The 18,223-nt window shown below is 41.3% G+C and overlaps 1 protein-coding gene across 1 annotated transcript in view; it reads right to left on the bottom strand.

The window, feature by feature from the left end:
- Positions 1-18,223, bottom strand: part of NSMAF (neutral sphingomyelinase activation associated factor) — a 63,401-nt gene that overhangs the window by 26,662 nt on the left and 18,516 nt on the right. The window contains exons 2-9 of the mRNA XM_030304101.2: positions 18,060-18,149; positions 14,207-14,285; positions 14,042-14,109; positions 13,925-13,961; positions 10,049-10,099; positions 7,303-7,374; positions 6,938-6,985; positions 6,789-6,841 (exon numbers count right to left, since the gene is read on the bottom strand). Coding sequence (XP_030159961.1) covers positions 6,789-6,841; positions 6,938-6,985; positions 7,303-7,374; positions 10,049-10,099; positions 13,925-13,961; positions 14,042-14,109; positions 14,207-14,285; positions 18,060-18,149 — 498 coding nt within the window. The remainder of the gene's footprint in view (positions 1-6,788; positions 6,842-6,937; positions 6,986-7,302; positions 7,375-10,048; positions 10,100-13,924; positions 13,962-14,041; positions 14,110-14,206; positions 14,286-18,059; positions 18,150-18,223) is intronic.

Below are 18,223 nucleotides of genomic sequence, written 5' to 3'. Positions count from 1 at the left end.
AAGATGCTGCCAACTGGGGGGAAAGCAGAGGGAGGTCGCCCCCGGCTCCCAAAGCAGGTGGTTCAGCTCCACGGCATAAAGATGGCTCTAGGGATCCTCTGAGGGCTCGGATCCCAAGCCCTGCTGGAAGGAAGTCTCAATCGCCCGCAGCAGAGACGGGGAATGGAACGAGGGCTGCAATGAAGCCCTGACCCCCCTCGATCAGGGGTCACATGGTCAGCACCCTGTCAGAGCCTCAGCACAGGTGGCCGGACAGAAGAAGGGGGCGCACAACTACTTTTGGAGGTAAATAGTATTTAGTTCAGTCTCCACGGTTCTTTTTAAAACCCAACACTCAGCATACGATAACAAGTTACAAGAAACACAAAGAATCCAGAAAATATGACCCATGCTCCTGAGAGAAAAGATTCAATGGAAGATGACTCATGGTTGGATCCACCAGAGGGAGACTTCAAGATCATAAACACGCTAAATATCTAGAAGATGAAGAACATATGTGAAGAGAAAGGGAATTTCACCGGAGGAATCAAAACTAGGAGAAAGAACCAAGAGGAAACGCTAGGAATGAAAAATCTGGATAGGAGAAATGAAGAATTAATTAAACAAGCTGAACAGACCGGACATAGCAGGGAAGAAGTCAGGTCAGGCTGAAAATGGGTGAATAAAAAGTGGCCTGAAACAAAATGATACCAAAAAAAAGAACAGAACAGAGGGTCTGACAGCTGAGGGAATATACAAAACACACTGACATAGGCATAACTCCAGTTCCAGGGGAAGAGACTGACTATGGGGCAGAAGAAATACTGAGGGAGAGAATGCGGAAGAACCGACGAGAGACACGGGCTCTAGACTCATGTTACCCCAAAACCTTGAGGTCCCCAGGCAGGATGAGCACAGAGAAAACTACACCTTACATGCAGGCAACAGGACGACACATGACGTGACTTCACAGCAAACAGGGGACACCAACATACAAAAGAATACAAATCTTTAAAATAGTGAAAAGAAAACCAACCCAGAATTCCACATCCAACAAAAATGCCCTTCAGAAATGAAGGGGAAATAAAGATATATTCAGAGAGATCTACTCTGAAAGAAATCACTGAACAGGCCTGCACTACAAGAAATGTGACAGAAAGTTCTTCAACCTGAGGAGAAAGGAGACTAGATTAAACACACTGGAGTTGCAGAATGAGTACATGTTTAAATATCTGAGTATATGGAACAAGATGTATTTTTCTGTATATTTAGTTTATATACACACATGTACGTAGCTAAATTCTTTTAAAAATCAAATGATTTTTTTTTTTTGAAGCAAAAATAAGAACACCGTGGTTATGGGCTTCATGCTAGATGTAGAAATTTAATATAAGACCATAAGATCAGGTCTTACGGGCAGGAGAGGCCATATGGAAATACACTGCTGTAAAGCTCTTACATTGTTGTAGAGTAGTGTAATATTATTGAAGATACACTATGGTCCCAGGTGCCTACTGTAATCTCTAGAGCAACCACTAAAAATGATACAAAGTGGCACAGCTTAAAAAGTCAAGACAGTAGACAAAACGGACTACTTAGAAATATTAGATTTACCCCAAAGAAGGCAAGAATGGAGAGTCAGAAAAGCCAAGAACAAATGGAATGCTAACAAATACTGAGATAGTGGATTTAAAAGCAACTATATTAATAACACATAATTACAAATGAGTTAAGCATCCCAATTAAAAAGGGAGGGTGTCAGACTGCATGAAAAGCAAGACTCAACTACATAAAGTGTGTGTTGTTTGGTAACAGAATGAAGACACAGACAGGTTACAAGTAGAGGGACAGAAAAGGAAATACCATGCCATCATACCATATGAGGAACTGGTACGGCCAGATTAGGAGAGGACAAAGCAGACTTCAAGACAAATGGATAAAGAGGGATACTTCATAATGAGGAAGGGTTCAGGGCATCAAGCAGACATTACACATCTAGGGCGCCTGGCTGGCTCAGTCGGTTGAACGTCTGACTCTTCAGTTCGGCTCAGGTCACGATCTCATGGTTCGTGAGACTGAGCCCTGTGTCAGGCTCTGGGCTGATAGTGCAGAGCCTGCTTGGGATCCTCCCCCCCCCTCCCTTCCCCCCACCCCCTTTCACCCTCTCCCACTCATCACATTCTTTCTCTGTCAAAATAAACATTTGGAAAAAAGAAGACATTACACATCAAAATGTACATGAACCTAACAATATAGCTTCCTAATATACAAGCCATGAGCTGACAGAAATGGGAGGGGAATAATCCCACAATCATTACTGGCAATTTTAACACCCTTCTCGCGGTAACTGATAAATCAACAAAAACTTGATAGAGTATAGATGATCAAAACAACCATCAGCCAGGTGGAACCAAATGGCATTTACTCAACACTACATTCAACAACTGCCCAGCACACCTGCCTTTCAGGGACATACGTAACTTTCACCAAACAGCCCATATGCTGGGCTGAAAGCAAATCTCAACAGTACCAAAAGACTGGAGTCGTATGGAATATGACTCCATATGGAACGTATTCTCTGAACCAAGATGGTATTTAACTAAACGTCAGTAACAATAATAACAAAATCCCCAAATAGGCTGAAGTTAAATAACACACTTCTAAATAATCCATGGGTCGCAGAAGAGATGGCACAGGATATTACAAAATATTTTTGCAGTAACGTGTGGGCTGCAGGTGAAGCAGTGCTTAGAGGTCAATTTACATGTAAGTACAAAAAGAAGGTCAATTTACATGTAAGTACATGTAAGTACAAAAAGATTTGATTTTTGTAAGAAGCTAGGAAAAGAACAGTTAAACCCAAAGGAAGCTGAAGGAAGGAAATCAGAAGAGGGGAAATCCATTTTATATAAAATAGAAAAGCAGAGAAAAATCAATAAAGTCAAAAGTTGGTTCTTCGAAAGGTTAATAAAATTGACAAAGCCCTGGAAAAGCTGGCAAAGAAAGAAAAGAGAAAACACACAGCTTCAATGTAAGGAATGAAAGAGGGACGACCATCACGACAGATCTTACTGACATTAAAAGGACAATAACAATTTCACACCAATAAATGTGCCATGAAGTGGACAAATTTTTTGAAAAACACAGCGTAACCAAAACAGGCACAGGAAGAAACAGACAACATACACAGTCTCATGTCTAGTAAATAAATGAGTAAGAGCCCTCAGGCCTATATGGCTTTACCAATGAATTCTGTTAAAAACTTAAGAAAGAAATACAACCTGACAAGCAGTCTTTCAGAAAACTGGATGACGGAACATTGCCAAACTCATCTGATGAGGCCAACAGAACCCTGATAGCAAATCCCGACAGATACGTTAAAGATTTACGGGGCAACATCCCTCATGAACACGGAGGCAAAAACCCTTTACAAAATACTAGCAAAACAAACCTAGTAATGTCAAGTAATAAAAAAAGGAGAATACATTATGATCAAGTTGGATTTATCCCATGAATAAGGTTGGTTGAACATTGAAAAAAAGAATCAATCAATGTAATTCACAACATTGACAGAATAAAGTGGAAAAAAAATGATCATTTCAAGAAGTGCAGAAGAAAAAATTAACAAAACTCTAAACCTATTATTGAAAATGCTCTCCGCAAACCAGGAATAAAATGGAGCTTCCTCATTCTGATGAAGGGCATCTATAAAAAACCTAGAGCTAGCCTCATTCTTCAGCGGTGAAACAAACCCTTTTCCAGTAAGATCAAGGACAGGGCAAGTATGTGCTCCCATCACATCCATTAATTAAACAGCACAATGAGGCAAAACGCAGAAATAAAAGCCATGAGGATTTCTGTGAAACTGTCATTATTCACAGATGAAACGATTATGTATACAGAAAACTACGCAATTAACAGAAACCCACCAGGACTAATGAGTAAACCTGGAAATGTCACAGGATACAAGGTGGATGTAAAAATCAAAGCAGGCAACAACAACAACAAAACACTGTATTTCTACATACCAGTAACAAATAATTGGAAGAAAACATTTAAGTAGCAACAAAAGATATCACAAATCTAGGAATCTGTCCAACCAAATATGGCCACACCGACAGACTAACCATATAACAACAGGAGAAAGCCGGTGAGTTGTAGAACTCTGTGTGCTATCTTTACACCTTTCCTTTATACCCCAAATTAGTCCAAAATAAAAGACGTTCAAGGGGATTTTTGGGGTACATATGGGGGCAACTTGAATATGACACTATAAATTACATGATGCTATAGAATGATTGCCACTTGAGTACTGTAACAAAATGGAGGGGTGCCAGAGAAGAGCCTTGTAAAAGACACAGGTTGAGATAGTTATGGGTAAAGTGTCATGTCTTGCAATGTAATTTCTAGTGATTCTAAAAAAGAATATTTTATAGGTAACACATTTACGTACAAGTACACACGACTTATAATGTATATACACATATATGTAAGTATAAAGGAAATATAAATATCAGACATACACCCACACATACACACACACATATATATACACACACATACACTTGTACGCACACAAACACAGAACGTGCAAGAACTAAAGCAAATCTGACAAAATGTTAACAAATTAACCCTTGGTGACTCATAGGGTATCTCTGTTCATTATGTTATTCTTCGGACTTGTGAGGATTTGAAAATTTTCAGAATGAACGTTAGAGAAAAATAAATGTAGTTATCTTTTATTTCTTCAATAAGAAAGTATTTCCTTGGAACTATGATGGTCAAAGTTTACCTTTCTTTGAGAGGAAGTATACCACACGGGAATATCGCATTTTATACAGTAAAAGTTTCTTCTCTAAATTCTTCAGCCTAACATTTTGGAGGCTGGATTAAATTAAAACCTCCACAGTGAGCCATTTTTAAAATTAATGCGATGCTGAAGCCCAGGACTGAAAAAGTCGCTACTCAGAATTATGCATTCTAAGTAGGTCAAGAGAAGCTAATTCTTCTTATTCCTTTTCCTTCCTAAAAAGGAAGCTATTCTTCCCCTGGCAATCCATTTACCTAAAATATCCTGCAAGTATTAAAACAGAAAGAAAAATTAATGCTTTGTAGGTGAAACAGAAAGAGAAGCAAACAAACATAAACAGAGAAACATTATTGGCCAGATGGCTTTCCTGGCAAGTGCTTCAACACTCTAAAATGTAGTGTAAGGTCACAAATCTCACAAAGATAGCAATAAAACAGAATATTACAAACTAATCTCATTTATAAACATAAGCCTGGAGCAAAAGCCTGGCATATGATAATCCATAAATGAGTCTATTCAACCAATACTTTCTACGTTGTCTTAAGCTGGAGTCATTACAAATGCAGGAATCTGAAATAAGAATCTAAAATAAAAATGGTATTTAGTGAACAGGGACTGTAATAATTTATGACAAGATTTTGTACATATTAAAGAATTTACATATAAAGTTAATGGCACTGATCATGAAGTTTAGCCACAAACTGAATACACAAAAATCCACTGCATTCCACGTATCAACAATGAACAGGAAAGGACTTTTTAGGACATCATTTACAACACTGTCAGAAATACGAAGTCCCTGGAATAAATCTAACACAAGTGGGGAAAGACCTTTACAGAGAAAATCATAAGGAAGACGTTAAAGAAGGCCTAAATAAATGAGTGATTCATTGCAATCCCAATCAGAATCCCAGCGGGCTTTCTTTTATGGAACTTGACAAGCTGTTCTTAAATGCATATAGAAGTGCAGGATAAGGCCAAGAATAGCGAAGACATAAACTGAAAAGGAAAATAAAGTGTGAGGCCCTGAACTTGTAAATATCAAGAGTTATTATACAGTTACAATGATTGATACAGTGGTATTAGAGAGGAAATGCAGATCTACTTAATAGAAGGCAAGAAACCAGTAAGAACACAGGTCCGTACAAAAAGCATAATTATTTGCAGGAAATATGTTGTATAGTTAGAAAAGCTGAGAAAGTCAATGAAAAAAATCACTGGACTAGTAGGAATATAGTTTCCCAGTCCCCACAGGACACCTTGGTAAGGTACCTATCACAGCTTGAAGGGTCGGATAAGACTTTCCAGAACAACTGGAAACAAGTGACTTCAGCCAAGCTGAAATCAGAAGAATAAGTAAGAGTCAGCCAGATGCAAAAGAGGAAGGAGGCTGAATGCTCTCAGTACAGGGAACATGCAGGAAGGCTCAGAGGGAAGAGACCATTCGATTCAGGATCTGCATAGATGCAAAGAGCTGGAGCACAGAATTCCACAGGACACCAGCGACCACACGTACTGCACACACAAGGGCTAGAACCTAAGCCACGTAAGGTTCAGACTTTACCCTGAAGGCAGCTGGAAATCCTGAAGAGTTCTAAACAGACGTGCGATATAATCAAGTTCCTTAGAAAAAGCACATTTTCAAGGCATGCTCGGTAGGGAAGAGAGAATAGGAAAAGGGAAGACTGGAGTCAGGTGGACAAGCTCACAGCCGCTACAGTGTTCTGAGTGAAGGCAGTGGGGGCCTGAACTCAGGCAACAGCAGGGTGAAAAGACGGAAGTTGACGGCCTAGCAAGATCTTAGTGAGCCATCAGTCCACAGGCCTGTCTGGCTGACCCAAGTCAGGATGGAGAAGCGGAGGCAGGGACATTCCCGACAACACGCAGGTCTGGGGGCCCGGACGGTGACATCGGCGGTCTGGGACAGGCCAAAGGAGGCACACGGATCAAAGACATCTGCTGCTTTTAGAATCTGGGAACGAAATCATTAAAAACTTACCTGTTCTTGTCAAATGATGTCCTAGCCAAACGCGACTGCAAAATAGCGGTTATCTATTAAAACAGAACCATTAAAAAATAAGGATTTAGGAGTGAAACCTCAATACAATTTAATTCACGAAAAAGACACCGATCTCTAGAAACTCTTACCATAGCAGTTTGGTCCCCAAGTTTGTCAAGGCAGGACGCTCTGTGAAGCTACAATATACAAATGTACAAGAATTTATTTTTTTTTCTCCGAAACGATACAAAGATATTTCCTTAGAAGCAATGAAAACCAGCAATCATTCTGTTCCTCGGTAACAGGTAAGATCACTTCTGATACATCTGTGACTTCTTCCTAAAATACAGTTTTCAAATGCAACATATTCAAGTAAATCTGCTTCATATTTAGAAAAGAAATTATGGTTTTAGAGAGATGTATAAATAAGATTTTTTTTTCTTTTTTTAAGTTTCTGCCTAAGTGTGCTTTGAATTCTCTGCCCAGGGAATGCCCGAGGAAGGCGCTGGCTTACCTGAAGCAACGTTTCCACGACATCTTCCACTTTCCCTGAAACATCCAATTCAAAAACATACTCCATTGTGCCCTAAGAAGAAGGGAAACAAATCAAATCAAGGGAAGAGAAGAAGCCCAACCATACTACTTTAGGAACATTTGCAATGCTGTCTGCCGGCTCCTCCCCCTGGAATGAGAGCTAGGGGTGGGGGAGGGGGCAGGAGCAGACCCTGCCAGACATTACTGCTACATTTATTATTTCTTCCCTTCTGCCAACTTTGGACTCAGTTGGCTGTTTTCTCTCATTTCTCGAGGTGTGTAGTTAGGTTTTTAAATCTGAGATGTTTCCTTCCCTTACTGTAGGTACGTATCACTAGAAACCTCCCCCTCAGTACAGCTTTTGCCGCATCCTGTAAGTTTAGGCATGTTCCGTTTTCGATTTTGTCTCGAGGTGTTTTTTAATTGCCCCATTTCTTCTTTGACCCACTGGTTGTTGCTGGTAACGCCTGTGAACTTGCCTTCTGCTATGTGTTTCTAGTTTGAGTCCACCACAGTCAGAAAAGATGCCTGGTATGACTTCAATCTTCTTAAATTCGTTTTGTGACCTGACATGTGCTATGTCCTAGGGAATGTTCCTTGTGCTCCTGAGAAGAATGTGTATTCTGCTGCTGTTGGGTGGAGTGTTCTCTGTATGTCTCTTAGGTTCATCTGGTCTATACTGTTGTTCAGATCCTCTGTTTCCTAACTGACCTTCTGTCTGGATGTTCTACCCATTATTGAAAGTGGGGCATCGAGGGGCACCCGGTTAAGCATCAGTCAGTTAAGCATCCAACTCTTGATTTTGGCTCAGGTCATGATCTCACAGTTCATGAGATCGAGCCCTGCGTCAGGCTCTACACTGACAGCACAGAGCCTGCCTGCTTGGGATTCTCTCTCTCTCTCTCTCTCTGCCCCTCCTTGACTGTGTGCTCTTTCTCAAAATAAAGAAACATTAAAAAAAAAAAAAAAAGGAAGTGGGGCATTGAGATCTTCTATTTTTATTGTGTTGCTATCAATTTCTCCCTTCAATTCTGTCAATGTTTGCTTCAAACATTTAGGTGCTCAGAGGGCAGGTGAATATCTCCTGTGATGGTTAATGTGATTTGTCACATTCTCTCCTCTTAGCCCTGAGGGAGCGTCTGCTGGGCTGCACTGTCCTCCGTCTGCTGCACCACAGGTCCCTGGAGAGGCAGCCTGATGCCCAGCTTCTCCTTGTGGTCGGTGGCCCCAGGCATCTAGAGCATGCTGGGTCCTGTCACCGCTCCAACACAGGCAACACTGAAGCCAGTCCCTCGGGCAACCACCCCAACAGTCAGAACACGGTCCCAAACACACGGTTGGACACACGGTTGGACACGGTCCTGTCTTCTCCTGGGAGGAGCTGCGAGTTCCCTCCCGTCACGCGGTATGGTGTTGGGGGCGGGACTATATTGAAAGGATGTTACAAACATCCCTATTGGCTTCAGTGGGGCTGTTTCCATGCTAACCTGGGGTGCAGGGCCTCTTAACTGGTTTCCAGGTTTGTCACAAAAGGCACTGGTGGTCCATGTATTGTTGACTGAATCAGGGTCTCCATGAGAGGAACGAGGGCTTCCTACTCCGCCATCTCTCATGGTCACCACCAATGTCACTATCCCTCTTTTTCAATCTGAAAATCACACCCAGTTTACGCTGAAGCAACAGAGCTTCTCTGCTTCGGAAACCTCCCTCATCTCCTGTTACATAACTTCTCAATGGACCAAGAACAGCTTTGTGGATATCAGGAGAGCGATGGGAGGGAGAGTCCCCCAGGCAGTGGGTCTCAACTTGGTGGGGGGGGTTCCTACTACCCCAGTGCATTGAGGTCCTACTCAACACCAGGGGGAACAGTGAGTAGGGTGTCTATACCTGCAGTGTGAGGGATGCCCCCACACCATTAAGAACCATCCTTCCCCAAATGCCAACAGCACCAGTGGAGAGCAATTAAATCTCATATCTACAGTTTCTGGCTGGTAAATGCCAGTGTTTCTTGTGTATAAACCTCAAAGCCACAGCATGTAGTCTGCGAGTTCCCCAAGTGCTGAGACACTGCAGGCTGGCCTATGACAGACAGAGGTTTAGCCTGTGGGGCTCTTTGCTCTGAGAGGGTGGCTTTTCCTCATTCACGGCAGTGTCCGTGTGCAGAGCACCAGCCTGAATGCAGGTCCCGTAAAAACCCTCTTTTGGTAAAAGTTACCCCTTTATTATATATTAAGCTGAAGCCAAAGAATGAAGTGATGTACAGAACGGTTAAATGTGATGCCTATGCTTCCTTGACAAGGCCTGGAAAACCAGAAATGTATGCAAGTATACTCATATCTCTCTCAATTAAGACAATTTATAAATTATTATTCAGCTCTCAAGGGCATTTTATATTCTATAAATATTTCTTAAACATTTTAAAAAATACAGTTAGCAAATGACCTTATAAATGACACACATTCTGATTTCAATTGCTAATCTAATAATTTAAGCTTTATTTCTCCCCCCTATTAGACACATTTATTTTTTAAGTCAAAAAGTTTATTGAAATCTCTTGGACTAAAGTCTATGGCTCCCTTGGGTAATTCTGTTATAACTGCTGGTAACAAGCTTTAAATACTCTTTATTATTCTTCTATTCGATTAAAGATGTTAATAAAATCACAAAATCTTACTGCTTAAAATCACTATATAAAGTGCCGGGAATAAATGAAAAGCTTTACTTACCCTTTCTATTTTATACGGCGCAACAATATTGTGTTCTTTAATGAAATATACCTGAGAAGGACAAATCAATTACATGTGAGATAATTAAAAATTCTCAGTAATAAGTTACCATAAATTAAGATCTTATGCATCAAATTTGAATCAGTGTGAACATAATCTCTATTTCCAAAAGCACTTGCATTGCTCTTAGTATGGCTTTAAAGTTGTAGTGTTAGGATAACAAGTTTTAAAAAGGGATTCATCAAGGCAGCAAGGTAGCAACCATTACCGGGTAAGATCCCTGAGATGTTTAATGAATGTCATGACCTGTACCCAGTAACCAAGCAGACAGAGGAAGGAAGCTAATCGAAGTGCCAATTTTCTAAGAAACGGGTAAAACAAAGTCACTGTGGTATGAGATATGCTTATTAACATAAAGAAACTTCTCTTCTCTGTAGGTGATCTGGGCATAGAGTGTCTTACACGCACTGGTCACCTGCCTACACTGTATGTTAGTAACCATGTCCAAGAAGCAATGCCACCCGCCAGGGCCGTCAACATGGAGCCCTACCCGTCTCCCTGCCTTCCCTCCTGCCATGATGATGGGTCTGCCCGGGGCCTCAGAAGCGGTCACTCTACTAGGCCACAAAATGTAGACCTCCCTCCACCTGCCAGCTGTTCAGAAACTCTGCTCCTATGGTGATAACGCTTGCTGTACTTTCTCACATTTGAAACAAACAAGAGATAAGAACCCTCCCTTGGGTCTTATATCCTCATTTTACTGTTTCTGTTCCTTTTTGTGGCAAAACTCTTTGCAAGAGCTGACGGTACTTTCTCTTGGGCCCTGGGTGCGTTTTTAGCCACACCACACATTACAGGGGTGAATCCACTCCTGAGGTCATAAAAGGTGCACCAGATCTCCAGGTCACCAAACTCAAGGATCTGTTCTGAGCATTTCCTGGGTTCTGTTTCTCGGAGCTCAGGATGGCTCTTCCTGAAGCAGCTGTCCAGCGGGCTTCCAGCCACCGGCTCCCAGCCCTCCCTGGCCTCGCCCGCTGCCCCTTCTGTCTTCCTTCAGACCCTCTCTCTTCCCAACCTCTCGCGGCAGACTTGCTGGGTTTTGTCCTCAGGCCCCTCTGTGTACACCTGGCCCCCAGAAACCGCATCCAGGCCCCGGGCTTCACCCAGCTTATGTCTGTCGCCTCAGCCTTCTCCCTGAAACCCAGACCAATGCTCCTGAGGCCCGCCAGACTCTCCCTCTCGGAGGTCACCTTCTCAACAGAGCCTGCTCTTCCCTGGGCTCCTTGACAGCAATGGAGGGCCTTGCTATCCACCTTGTTGGGGGTCATTCCTGACTGTTCTCCTTTGTACCTTGCAACGAAGCCATCAGTACACCTGTTAGGTTTTTCTTCAGCATGTATCCAGACACTGGCCACCTCTCACCCTTCCATTGCTACCATCCTGGACGAAAACCTCCAGGTTCTCAATACCCCTCAAGGCTCTCCTTGCTTCCGCTCATGCCCCCTACAGCACATTCCCTACCCAGCCTCCAAGAGATTTACCAACACACACAACTCAGCTGTCAGGGGTTATTTATTCTCTTTTGTGCTTTATGTGGACTGCTTATTACCCCACAGGGCCTCCGTGACACAGAGCCCACCACCGCTCCACCTCCCTTCCCCACTGCCCTTCATCCCTCGCCCCAGGCACGTTCACCCTCACTGAGCCTGCCACCTGCCAGGACCTTTGCCTCTCAGGCCCCCACCACTCGGGGTGCTGCCTGGCTCATTCCCTCAGCCCTTCTGAGTGGTGTGCCTTCCCATGTGCCTTTGCAGCCAGGCACCGCTGACCATTCTCTCTAAAGCAGCTCCTGCTTTCCTCATCATTCTCGATCCTTCGTCCTGTTTGCATTTTCTTCCATACAGAAGATGTCTGCTTATTGTCTGTTGCCCCCATCAAACAGTAAAGTCCATGGAGAGAGGGGCTTTGGATACTTTATTCTTCCCTATGCCTTCAAAGCCGTGAATATATATACTGAATATATAAATGCATGAATAAAAACTATTATTTGCACAAACACCTACTCTCTAAAGCCTAAAGAACCATAACATATTTCTGAAACAAGCGAGACCTCTTAAAGTAATCAAAAGCCACAAAAGTTGAGCTGCTTTTAATTGTATACTTAAGTTGATTTTGAGTTAGTCTGACACGAGACCTCTGCTACTAAGTCTGTAAATGACTAAAATGGATCATTTGTATAATGGAAACCACGCTTCCAATTGAGAAAGTACCTCTTCCTTTCAAGAAGTGGACTTTCTAGAACAAAGCTATGATGTAGGATGATACTACAGAAATAATGAGAGCACAGGTGCAGGCCAGAATTATGGTGTTCCCCCCACCCCACCTCCAAAGTAATAGATGGCTTTAACTGTTTTCATTTATACCAGGTAAAACAACAGGAAGTCAAAGATAGGCTGGTTTCAAATGTTTTCTTCCTGGAAACTAACCGAATTATGGAAGGCAGACCTAGAAAATCACCCCATCTGTTTATCTCCCTGCTTTCACAAAACACTTTCCAATACACATTAAAAAGTGTTCCATGGGGCCTCCTGGATGGCTCAGTCGGCTAAGCGTCTAAGTCTTGATCTTGGCTCAGGTTATGATCTCACAGTTCGTGAGTTTGAGCCCCATGTCGGGCTCTGTGCTGGGCACAGAGCCTGCTTGGGATTCTCTCTCTCCCTCTCTCTCTGCCCCTCCCTTGCTCGCTCTCTCTCTCAAAATAAATGAATAAACTTAAAAAAAAAAAAAAAAAAGTGTTCCATGAACAGAAGGGGTAGGTGATCCGAAAAAAACCCACCGGAGCAGCCTCTGCTCCAATCATCTCCCTCCTACGCTTACTTGACCGTGGAATGATTTCCCTTTGAGAAAATCCACTTCATGGAACTAGGCCTCTGCAGATAGTTGGGGCAACATGATCTCTAACCCTCTCATTTTAAAGATAAAAAAGGTAAAATCCAGAGCAAAAAGCAAGTGGGAGAGGCCCTTGACTCCTTTCTTATTTATAAGTTAAAAAAAAAAAAAAATCTATGAACGAACTAAGTATATGATGGGAGAAAAACCGTATTTTAATTTTCTTTGTGTTGCCAGCAGTAAGCACGGCACTGGGTACATCATTGTACACGGAATACATCTGGAATGAGTAAGAGGTCATGACCCCAAGCCTCATCACTGTACAAGCCGGCACATCCTGAGCTGGTGGCCTGCTGTCACCATGAGCCAAGCCGAGATCCTACTCAGTGCTGTGCTGCTGGCCCCCACCGACTAAGTGGCCAGGAGGCCTGGGGGGAGGGGGGGATGAGGGGGGGCCGCGGTGGTTTCATCTCAACCCACAGACACCATCATGATCCTCAGGACGAAACCACAAGCCTGCGGGCATCACACAACTTTATAAACATTAAGGATCTCATTAGTGATCACAGCTTTAAAAATATATATTTCTCGGGGCCCCTGGGTGGCTCAGCCAGTTACGTGTCTGACTTCGGCTCAGGTCACGATCTCATGGTTCGTAGGTTCGAGCCCTGCATCAGGCTCTGGGCTGACAGCTCAGAGCCTGGAGCCTGCTTCAGATTCTGTGTCTCCCTCTCTCTCTGCCCCTCCCCTGCTTGTTCGTTCTCTCCCTCTCTCTCTCTCTCTCTCTCTCTCTCTCTCTCTCAAAAATAAATAAACATTTTTAAAAATATTTCTCATTGCTTCAATATTAAAAGCATTTAAAGATCTATTCCAGCAGTCTTCGTTTGAGATTTCTACCAATAATTTCACTGTGCTAAAAAAACCCAAAATGGTGTGTGCGTGTTTTTACTCAGGTTAAGAAAAAAATATTCACTACGTGCTTCTTACCTGACTGAAAAGGAGTGAAATCGCCCCAGATTTTGCCCTACAATGCAGATAAAAGTCATTAAATATACAGAATTTTTTGGCAGAAGTAAAATTAAATAGTTACTGACAAAGACATACTTTGTAAAGTGTCTACTGGATCCATTTTCTTCATGTTTTCCTATTTTTATACAATCTCTCAAAGGAATCTGGATAAAATTGAGGGAGAAATATTATAAAAATAAGCAAAGGTAAGATATACACAAAGAGTAGGAATGTCTCTGTTCACATTTAAAATGCATTTACCTTAATGATGGGCTGGGACATTGCATCTGGTTCAAAAATAACTGATTTTGAACATATTTTTAAGGAGCCTCTGATTTTCCTAGGGATCAAAATACAAAGGATTATTGCTCATGAACATAACAGAAGTCACCAAAGAACTATAATACATTTTAACTAGAAAGTACATAGCCAAACCATTAACTAAAAGAACAACAATGCAATTTAAGAGAAGTGGCAGGCCAGATTTTGAACCCAGGGCCATAGTTTGCCATCCTGATCCCATTACTCATTAGGAACTGAAATTTTTATCATTCTTTCTGTGTTTATTATCTAGAATTCATTAATAGAGAACAACCTGATAGTATTTATCTGTGATCTGCTTACCCTAAAAGTACAAGTTGTACAGAGAAAGCAGAAAAACTGCTTGATTCTTTGCCTTTATTTATCAATTTCCAGAAAAATGAGCTGGGGTCCCAGCATCACTGGGATGGATGGATATATATCTCATGAACTCATGGATTTTAACGGTTCTGATATGTTTCAATCACTGAGTCATTATTCTTTTCCACTGTCCAGTTTGCCCCATTTGTTGCCCAATTCTTCAAGTTGGCCCTTGTGTCTTTTCAATTCAATGCACAGTAGTTTCTGATGCTTGCCTTCCCGTCCCAACAGGACAGACATTCCAGGCTCATCTCGCACCCCTCCTGCCCCACACTTAGACTCAGCCATTTCTCCAAAGGGCCCTCATTCCTTTCAGTGGGAAGTGGTATTCAGAGAGCACAATCTCGGTGCTCAGCGCGACAGGGTTGTTTCTAGGCCTTTTCTGAGGGGAGAGCTAGAAAATGCTTTCTTTTAAAAGAAAAGTGTATGAATCCACATAAGTGTTTCCAATTCAAAAGTAAGATCAGGCTTTTAACTTAACTCCTTTACTACTGGATTTGTATCTCTTTCATACTCAAAGTTTCTGTCACAGCATCAACATACTACTCATTTGCTTCATGTAAATCTATGTGCGTGTGTGAATAACAAACAGTTTCAAAATAATAATACCAAAAGTACTAACAACAATATTACTACTAAAACATTTGCCACCTTTTTTGCAATTCTTTTTCTACTCAGGCTACATCTCACCAGAGACACAAATTACTGTAGTTACCCCTCAACTTATATATAGTTAAGTTCATTTGCTTCATTTTCTTTTTCATTTTTAGGACTTGCTGTTTCTTCTGAAATTCAATTCTATATTAAAATATGTGTAGGGGGCGCCTGGGTGGCTCAGTCGGTTGAGTGTCCGACTTCAGCTCAGGTCATGATCTCACAGTCCGTGAGTTCGAGCCCCACGTCGGGCTCTGTGAGGACAGCTCAGAGCCTGGAGCCTGCTTCGGATTCTGTGTCTCCCTCGCTCTCTGCCCCTCCCCCACTCACGCTCTGTCTCTCTTTGTCTCTCAAAAAATGAATAAACGTTAAAAAAAATTTAAATATATGCAAAATATTTCTATAGTTCCAAAAGCAAAGGATATAAAATAAGGGACACTCAGAGAAGTCTAGTCATCATTTTGTATTATTCCCCCATCGCTCCTTCTTCTGTGTAGATAATCATTTTCATTACCTTTTAGTTTATGCTTTTTAAAATGTGTAATTTAAAAAATTTTTAATTTTTAAAAAATATATCCAAAAAATTATTTCCTTCCATTCTTATGTGAAAGATAGCATACAGTACCCAGTATTCTGCCCTCACTTTTTGCACTGAATGCATGCCGGAGACAACTCCACAGCACTACGCACAACTTCTTCACTCACTGGACTCTTTCCAGTATTTTGCTATTACAAGTAACGTTATGGTAAATAACCCTGTTCATGGGTCCATTTATATATTTCCCACGGTACCCCTGAGACAGTTTCCTAGAAGCAGCCTTGCTAGATCAACAGGTTAATGCACATGCCATGTTGCTAGATATCACCGAATTCACTTCCGTGGATTATACTAATGTACTCTAATGGTAACTTAAAGCGTAGAAAAATAGGTTTCAGTTTGCTAGCTTACATGTGTGTTTTAATAAGAAACAAACGTACAGTAAAACCTTGGGTTGTAACTTGTTCTGCAAGCGTTCTTCCAGACGAGCAAACATTTCTAATGAATTTTAACTTGATAAACGAGCAACGTCTTGCGATATGAATCGTACGTGACGCCGAACATCACATGATCACCACTGACCCAATGGTTCTTGTCTCTCTCTGCCTCTCTTCCTCTCTCTCTACGGGATCGTGGGTGATCGTCTCCCCACGGATGCTCGGTCTCAGGCCACGGTGTTCGGCAGAAACCAGTGATTTTTCAGAATGTTGGAAGATGCCCGCAACGGGCACTAGGGTATTTTTTTGTCACTTCACAGCATAGTCCTTTGCTTTTCCAGGAGAGTCAGCTTAGGAACGCTTTGCTTCATTCTAGGTCAGGCTGCCCGCAGATAGAGACCCTCTCCTCTGCAGCCTTATTGTCGGTTACATTAAATACAGTACATGGCAAGAATTTATTAATACTGTACTGTAGTCAACATCCGTTAGTGATAGTGAAAGTTGTCCTACACAATAACCCTCCTCTCTCTTGTCTCCCTCACACCAGTCACAAAGGTTTTCAAGGGTAAGTGCAGGTTAATACATTTTTCTTTAGATTTTGTATTTTCTTTATTATTTTATATAATATTACAGTATTGTAATCATTTTTATAGGAATATTTTTGGGTTGTGGAATGAATCATCTCAGTTTCTGTTATTTCTTATGGGGAAATTTGCTTTAATGTACAAATGCTTTGGATTACAAGTATGTTTCCAGAACGAATTATGCTCACAAATCAAGGTTTTACTGTACTTAATTTTAAGCAAGACATTGTTATGATACAGGGCAGAGGAGTATTGGGAGGAAAAACAAAGGTATGAAATTAAGGAAAAGAATATGAGCAAAATTCCAGAAGTAAGAAAACAAGGTCCTACTTTCAAGGAATAGTAATTATCTAATTTGAATGCTAAAGAAACAGACATTCAATGCACAGTAGTTTCTGATGCCTGCCTTCCTCCCCAATAGGACAGACTCTCCAGGGTCAACTTGTACCCTTCCTGCCCCAGACTTAGACTTAGCCACTTCTCCCAAACAAAAAGCTAAGTAATTTTCACTTTAGGTTGTATTCAAACAAATACCACACGGCTTTGATGGTCCTTTCAAAATACAACCTGAAGAACAATAAAAATTAAAGAGTTTAACTAGTATCAAAGCATGTTCAAGTTGTGGCCTGTATTGTTAAGGGACATCTCTCAAAGGAAACCATAAGCAAAAACAACTTTGCTGCAACGACTCTGATTTTATGCATTCCAAGTTGGTATTTTAAACAAAAAATTTCATTATACATTTTTGTACACAGCTTTCAGAAGGTATGGCCAAAGAAACGGAATCTGTTTTTATAGCAATAAGCTGTAACTATTACAATATACAGAAAACTGATTTCACTTCTACTTCAGATCAAACTATTCATTTTGAAAGTACTGATTTTTATGCCACTCTGGTGTTTTATGATCATTACCTTATAACACCATAACCCAAATAATTGAGAGTATAAGTACAAAAGTGACACATGAAAAAAAAAAAGATGGAATAATGAAGCCGAGTCCTATCCAGCTGATTTAAGAACCCATATTAGAGGAATTCATACACACTACTTCTTAGCTTTAGAAAAATCTGAAGTATGACAGCAACTTATAAGGCCTCCTTTCTCATTATGTTCCCAGTACAAAAGGGGGGAGAATCTGCAAGATCATACATTTAATTTTTAAAATATCAGGCAAGGAAAAGGTCTGTGACTCTGTAAAGATCCAAAAATCTTCCTTACCTTTCGTGGTGACCACCCTTGTTCTGAATATGATTAGCTGTATGTTGTTCAAAGTAGTATTCCTCCAAGTTAAGTAGGAGCAAGGAAAATCTAAATTTGGAAAAACCAGAGCAAACAAAACAAAAACTCATGTTTATTATTTTTTTAAGTATAAGAAAGCAGAA

Source organism: Lynx canadensis, chromosome F2, assembly GCF_007474595.2.
Source record: "Lynx canadensis isolate LIC74 chromosome F2, mLynCan4.pri.v2, whole genome shotgun sequence".
Classification (NCBI taxonomy): domain Eukaryota; kingdom Metazoa; phylum Chordata; class Mammalia; order Carnivora; family Felidae; genus Lynx; species Lynx canadensis.
This window is presented reverse-complemented; position numbering and strand designations above follow the sequence as displayed.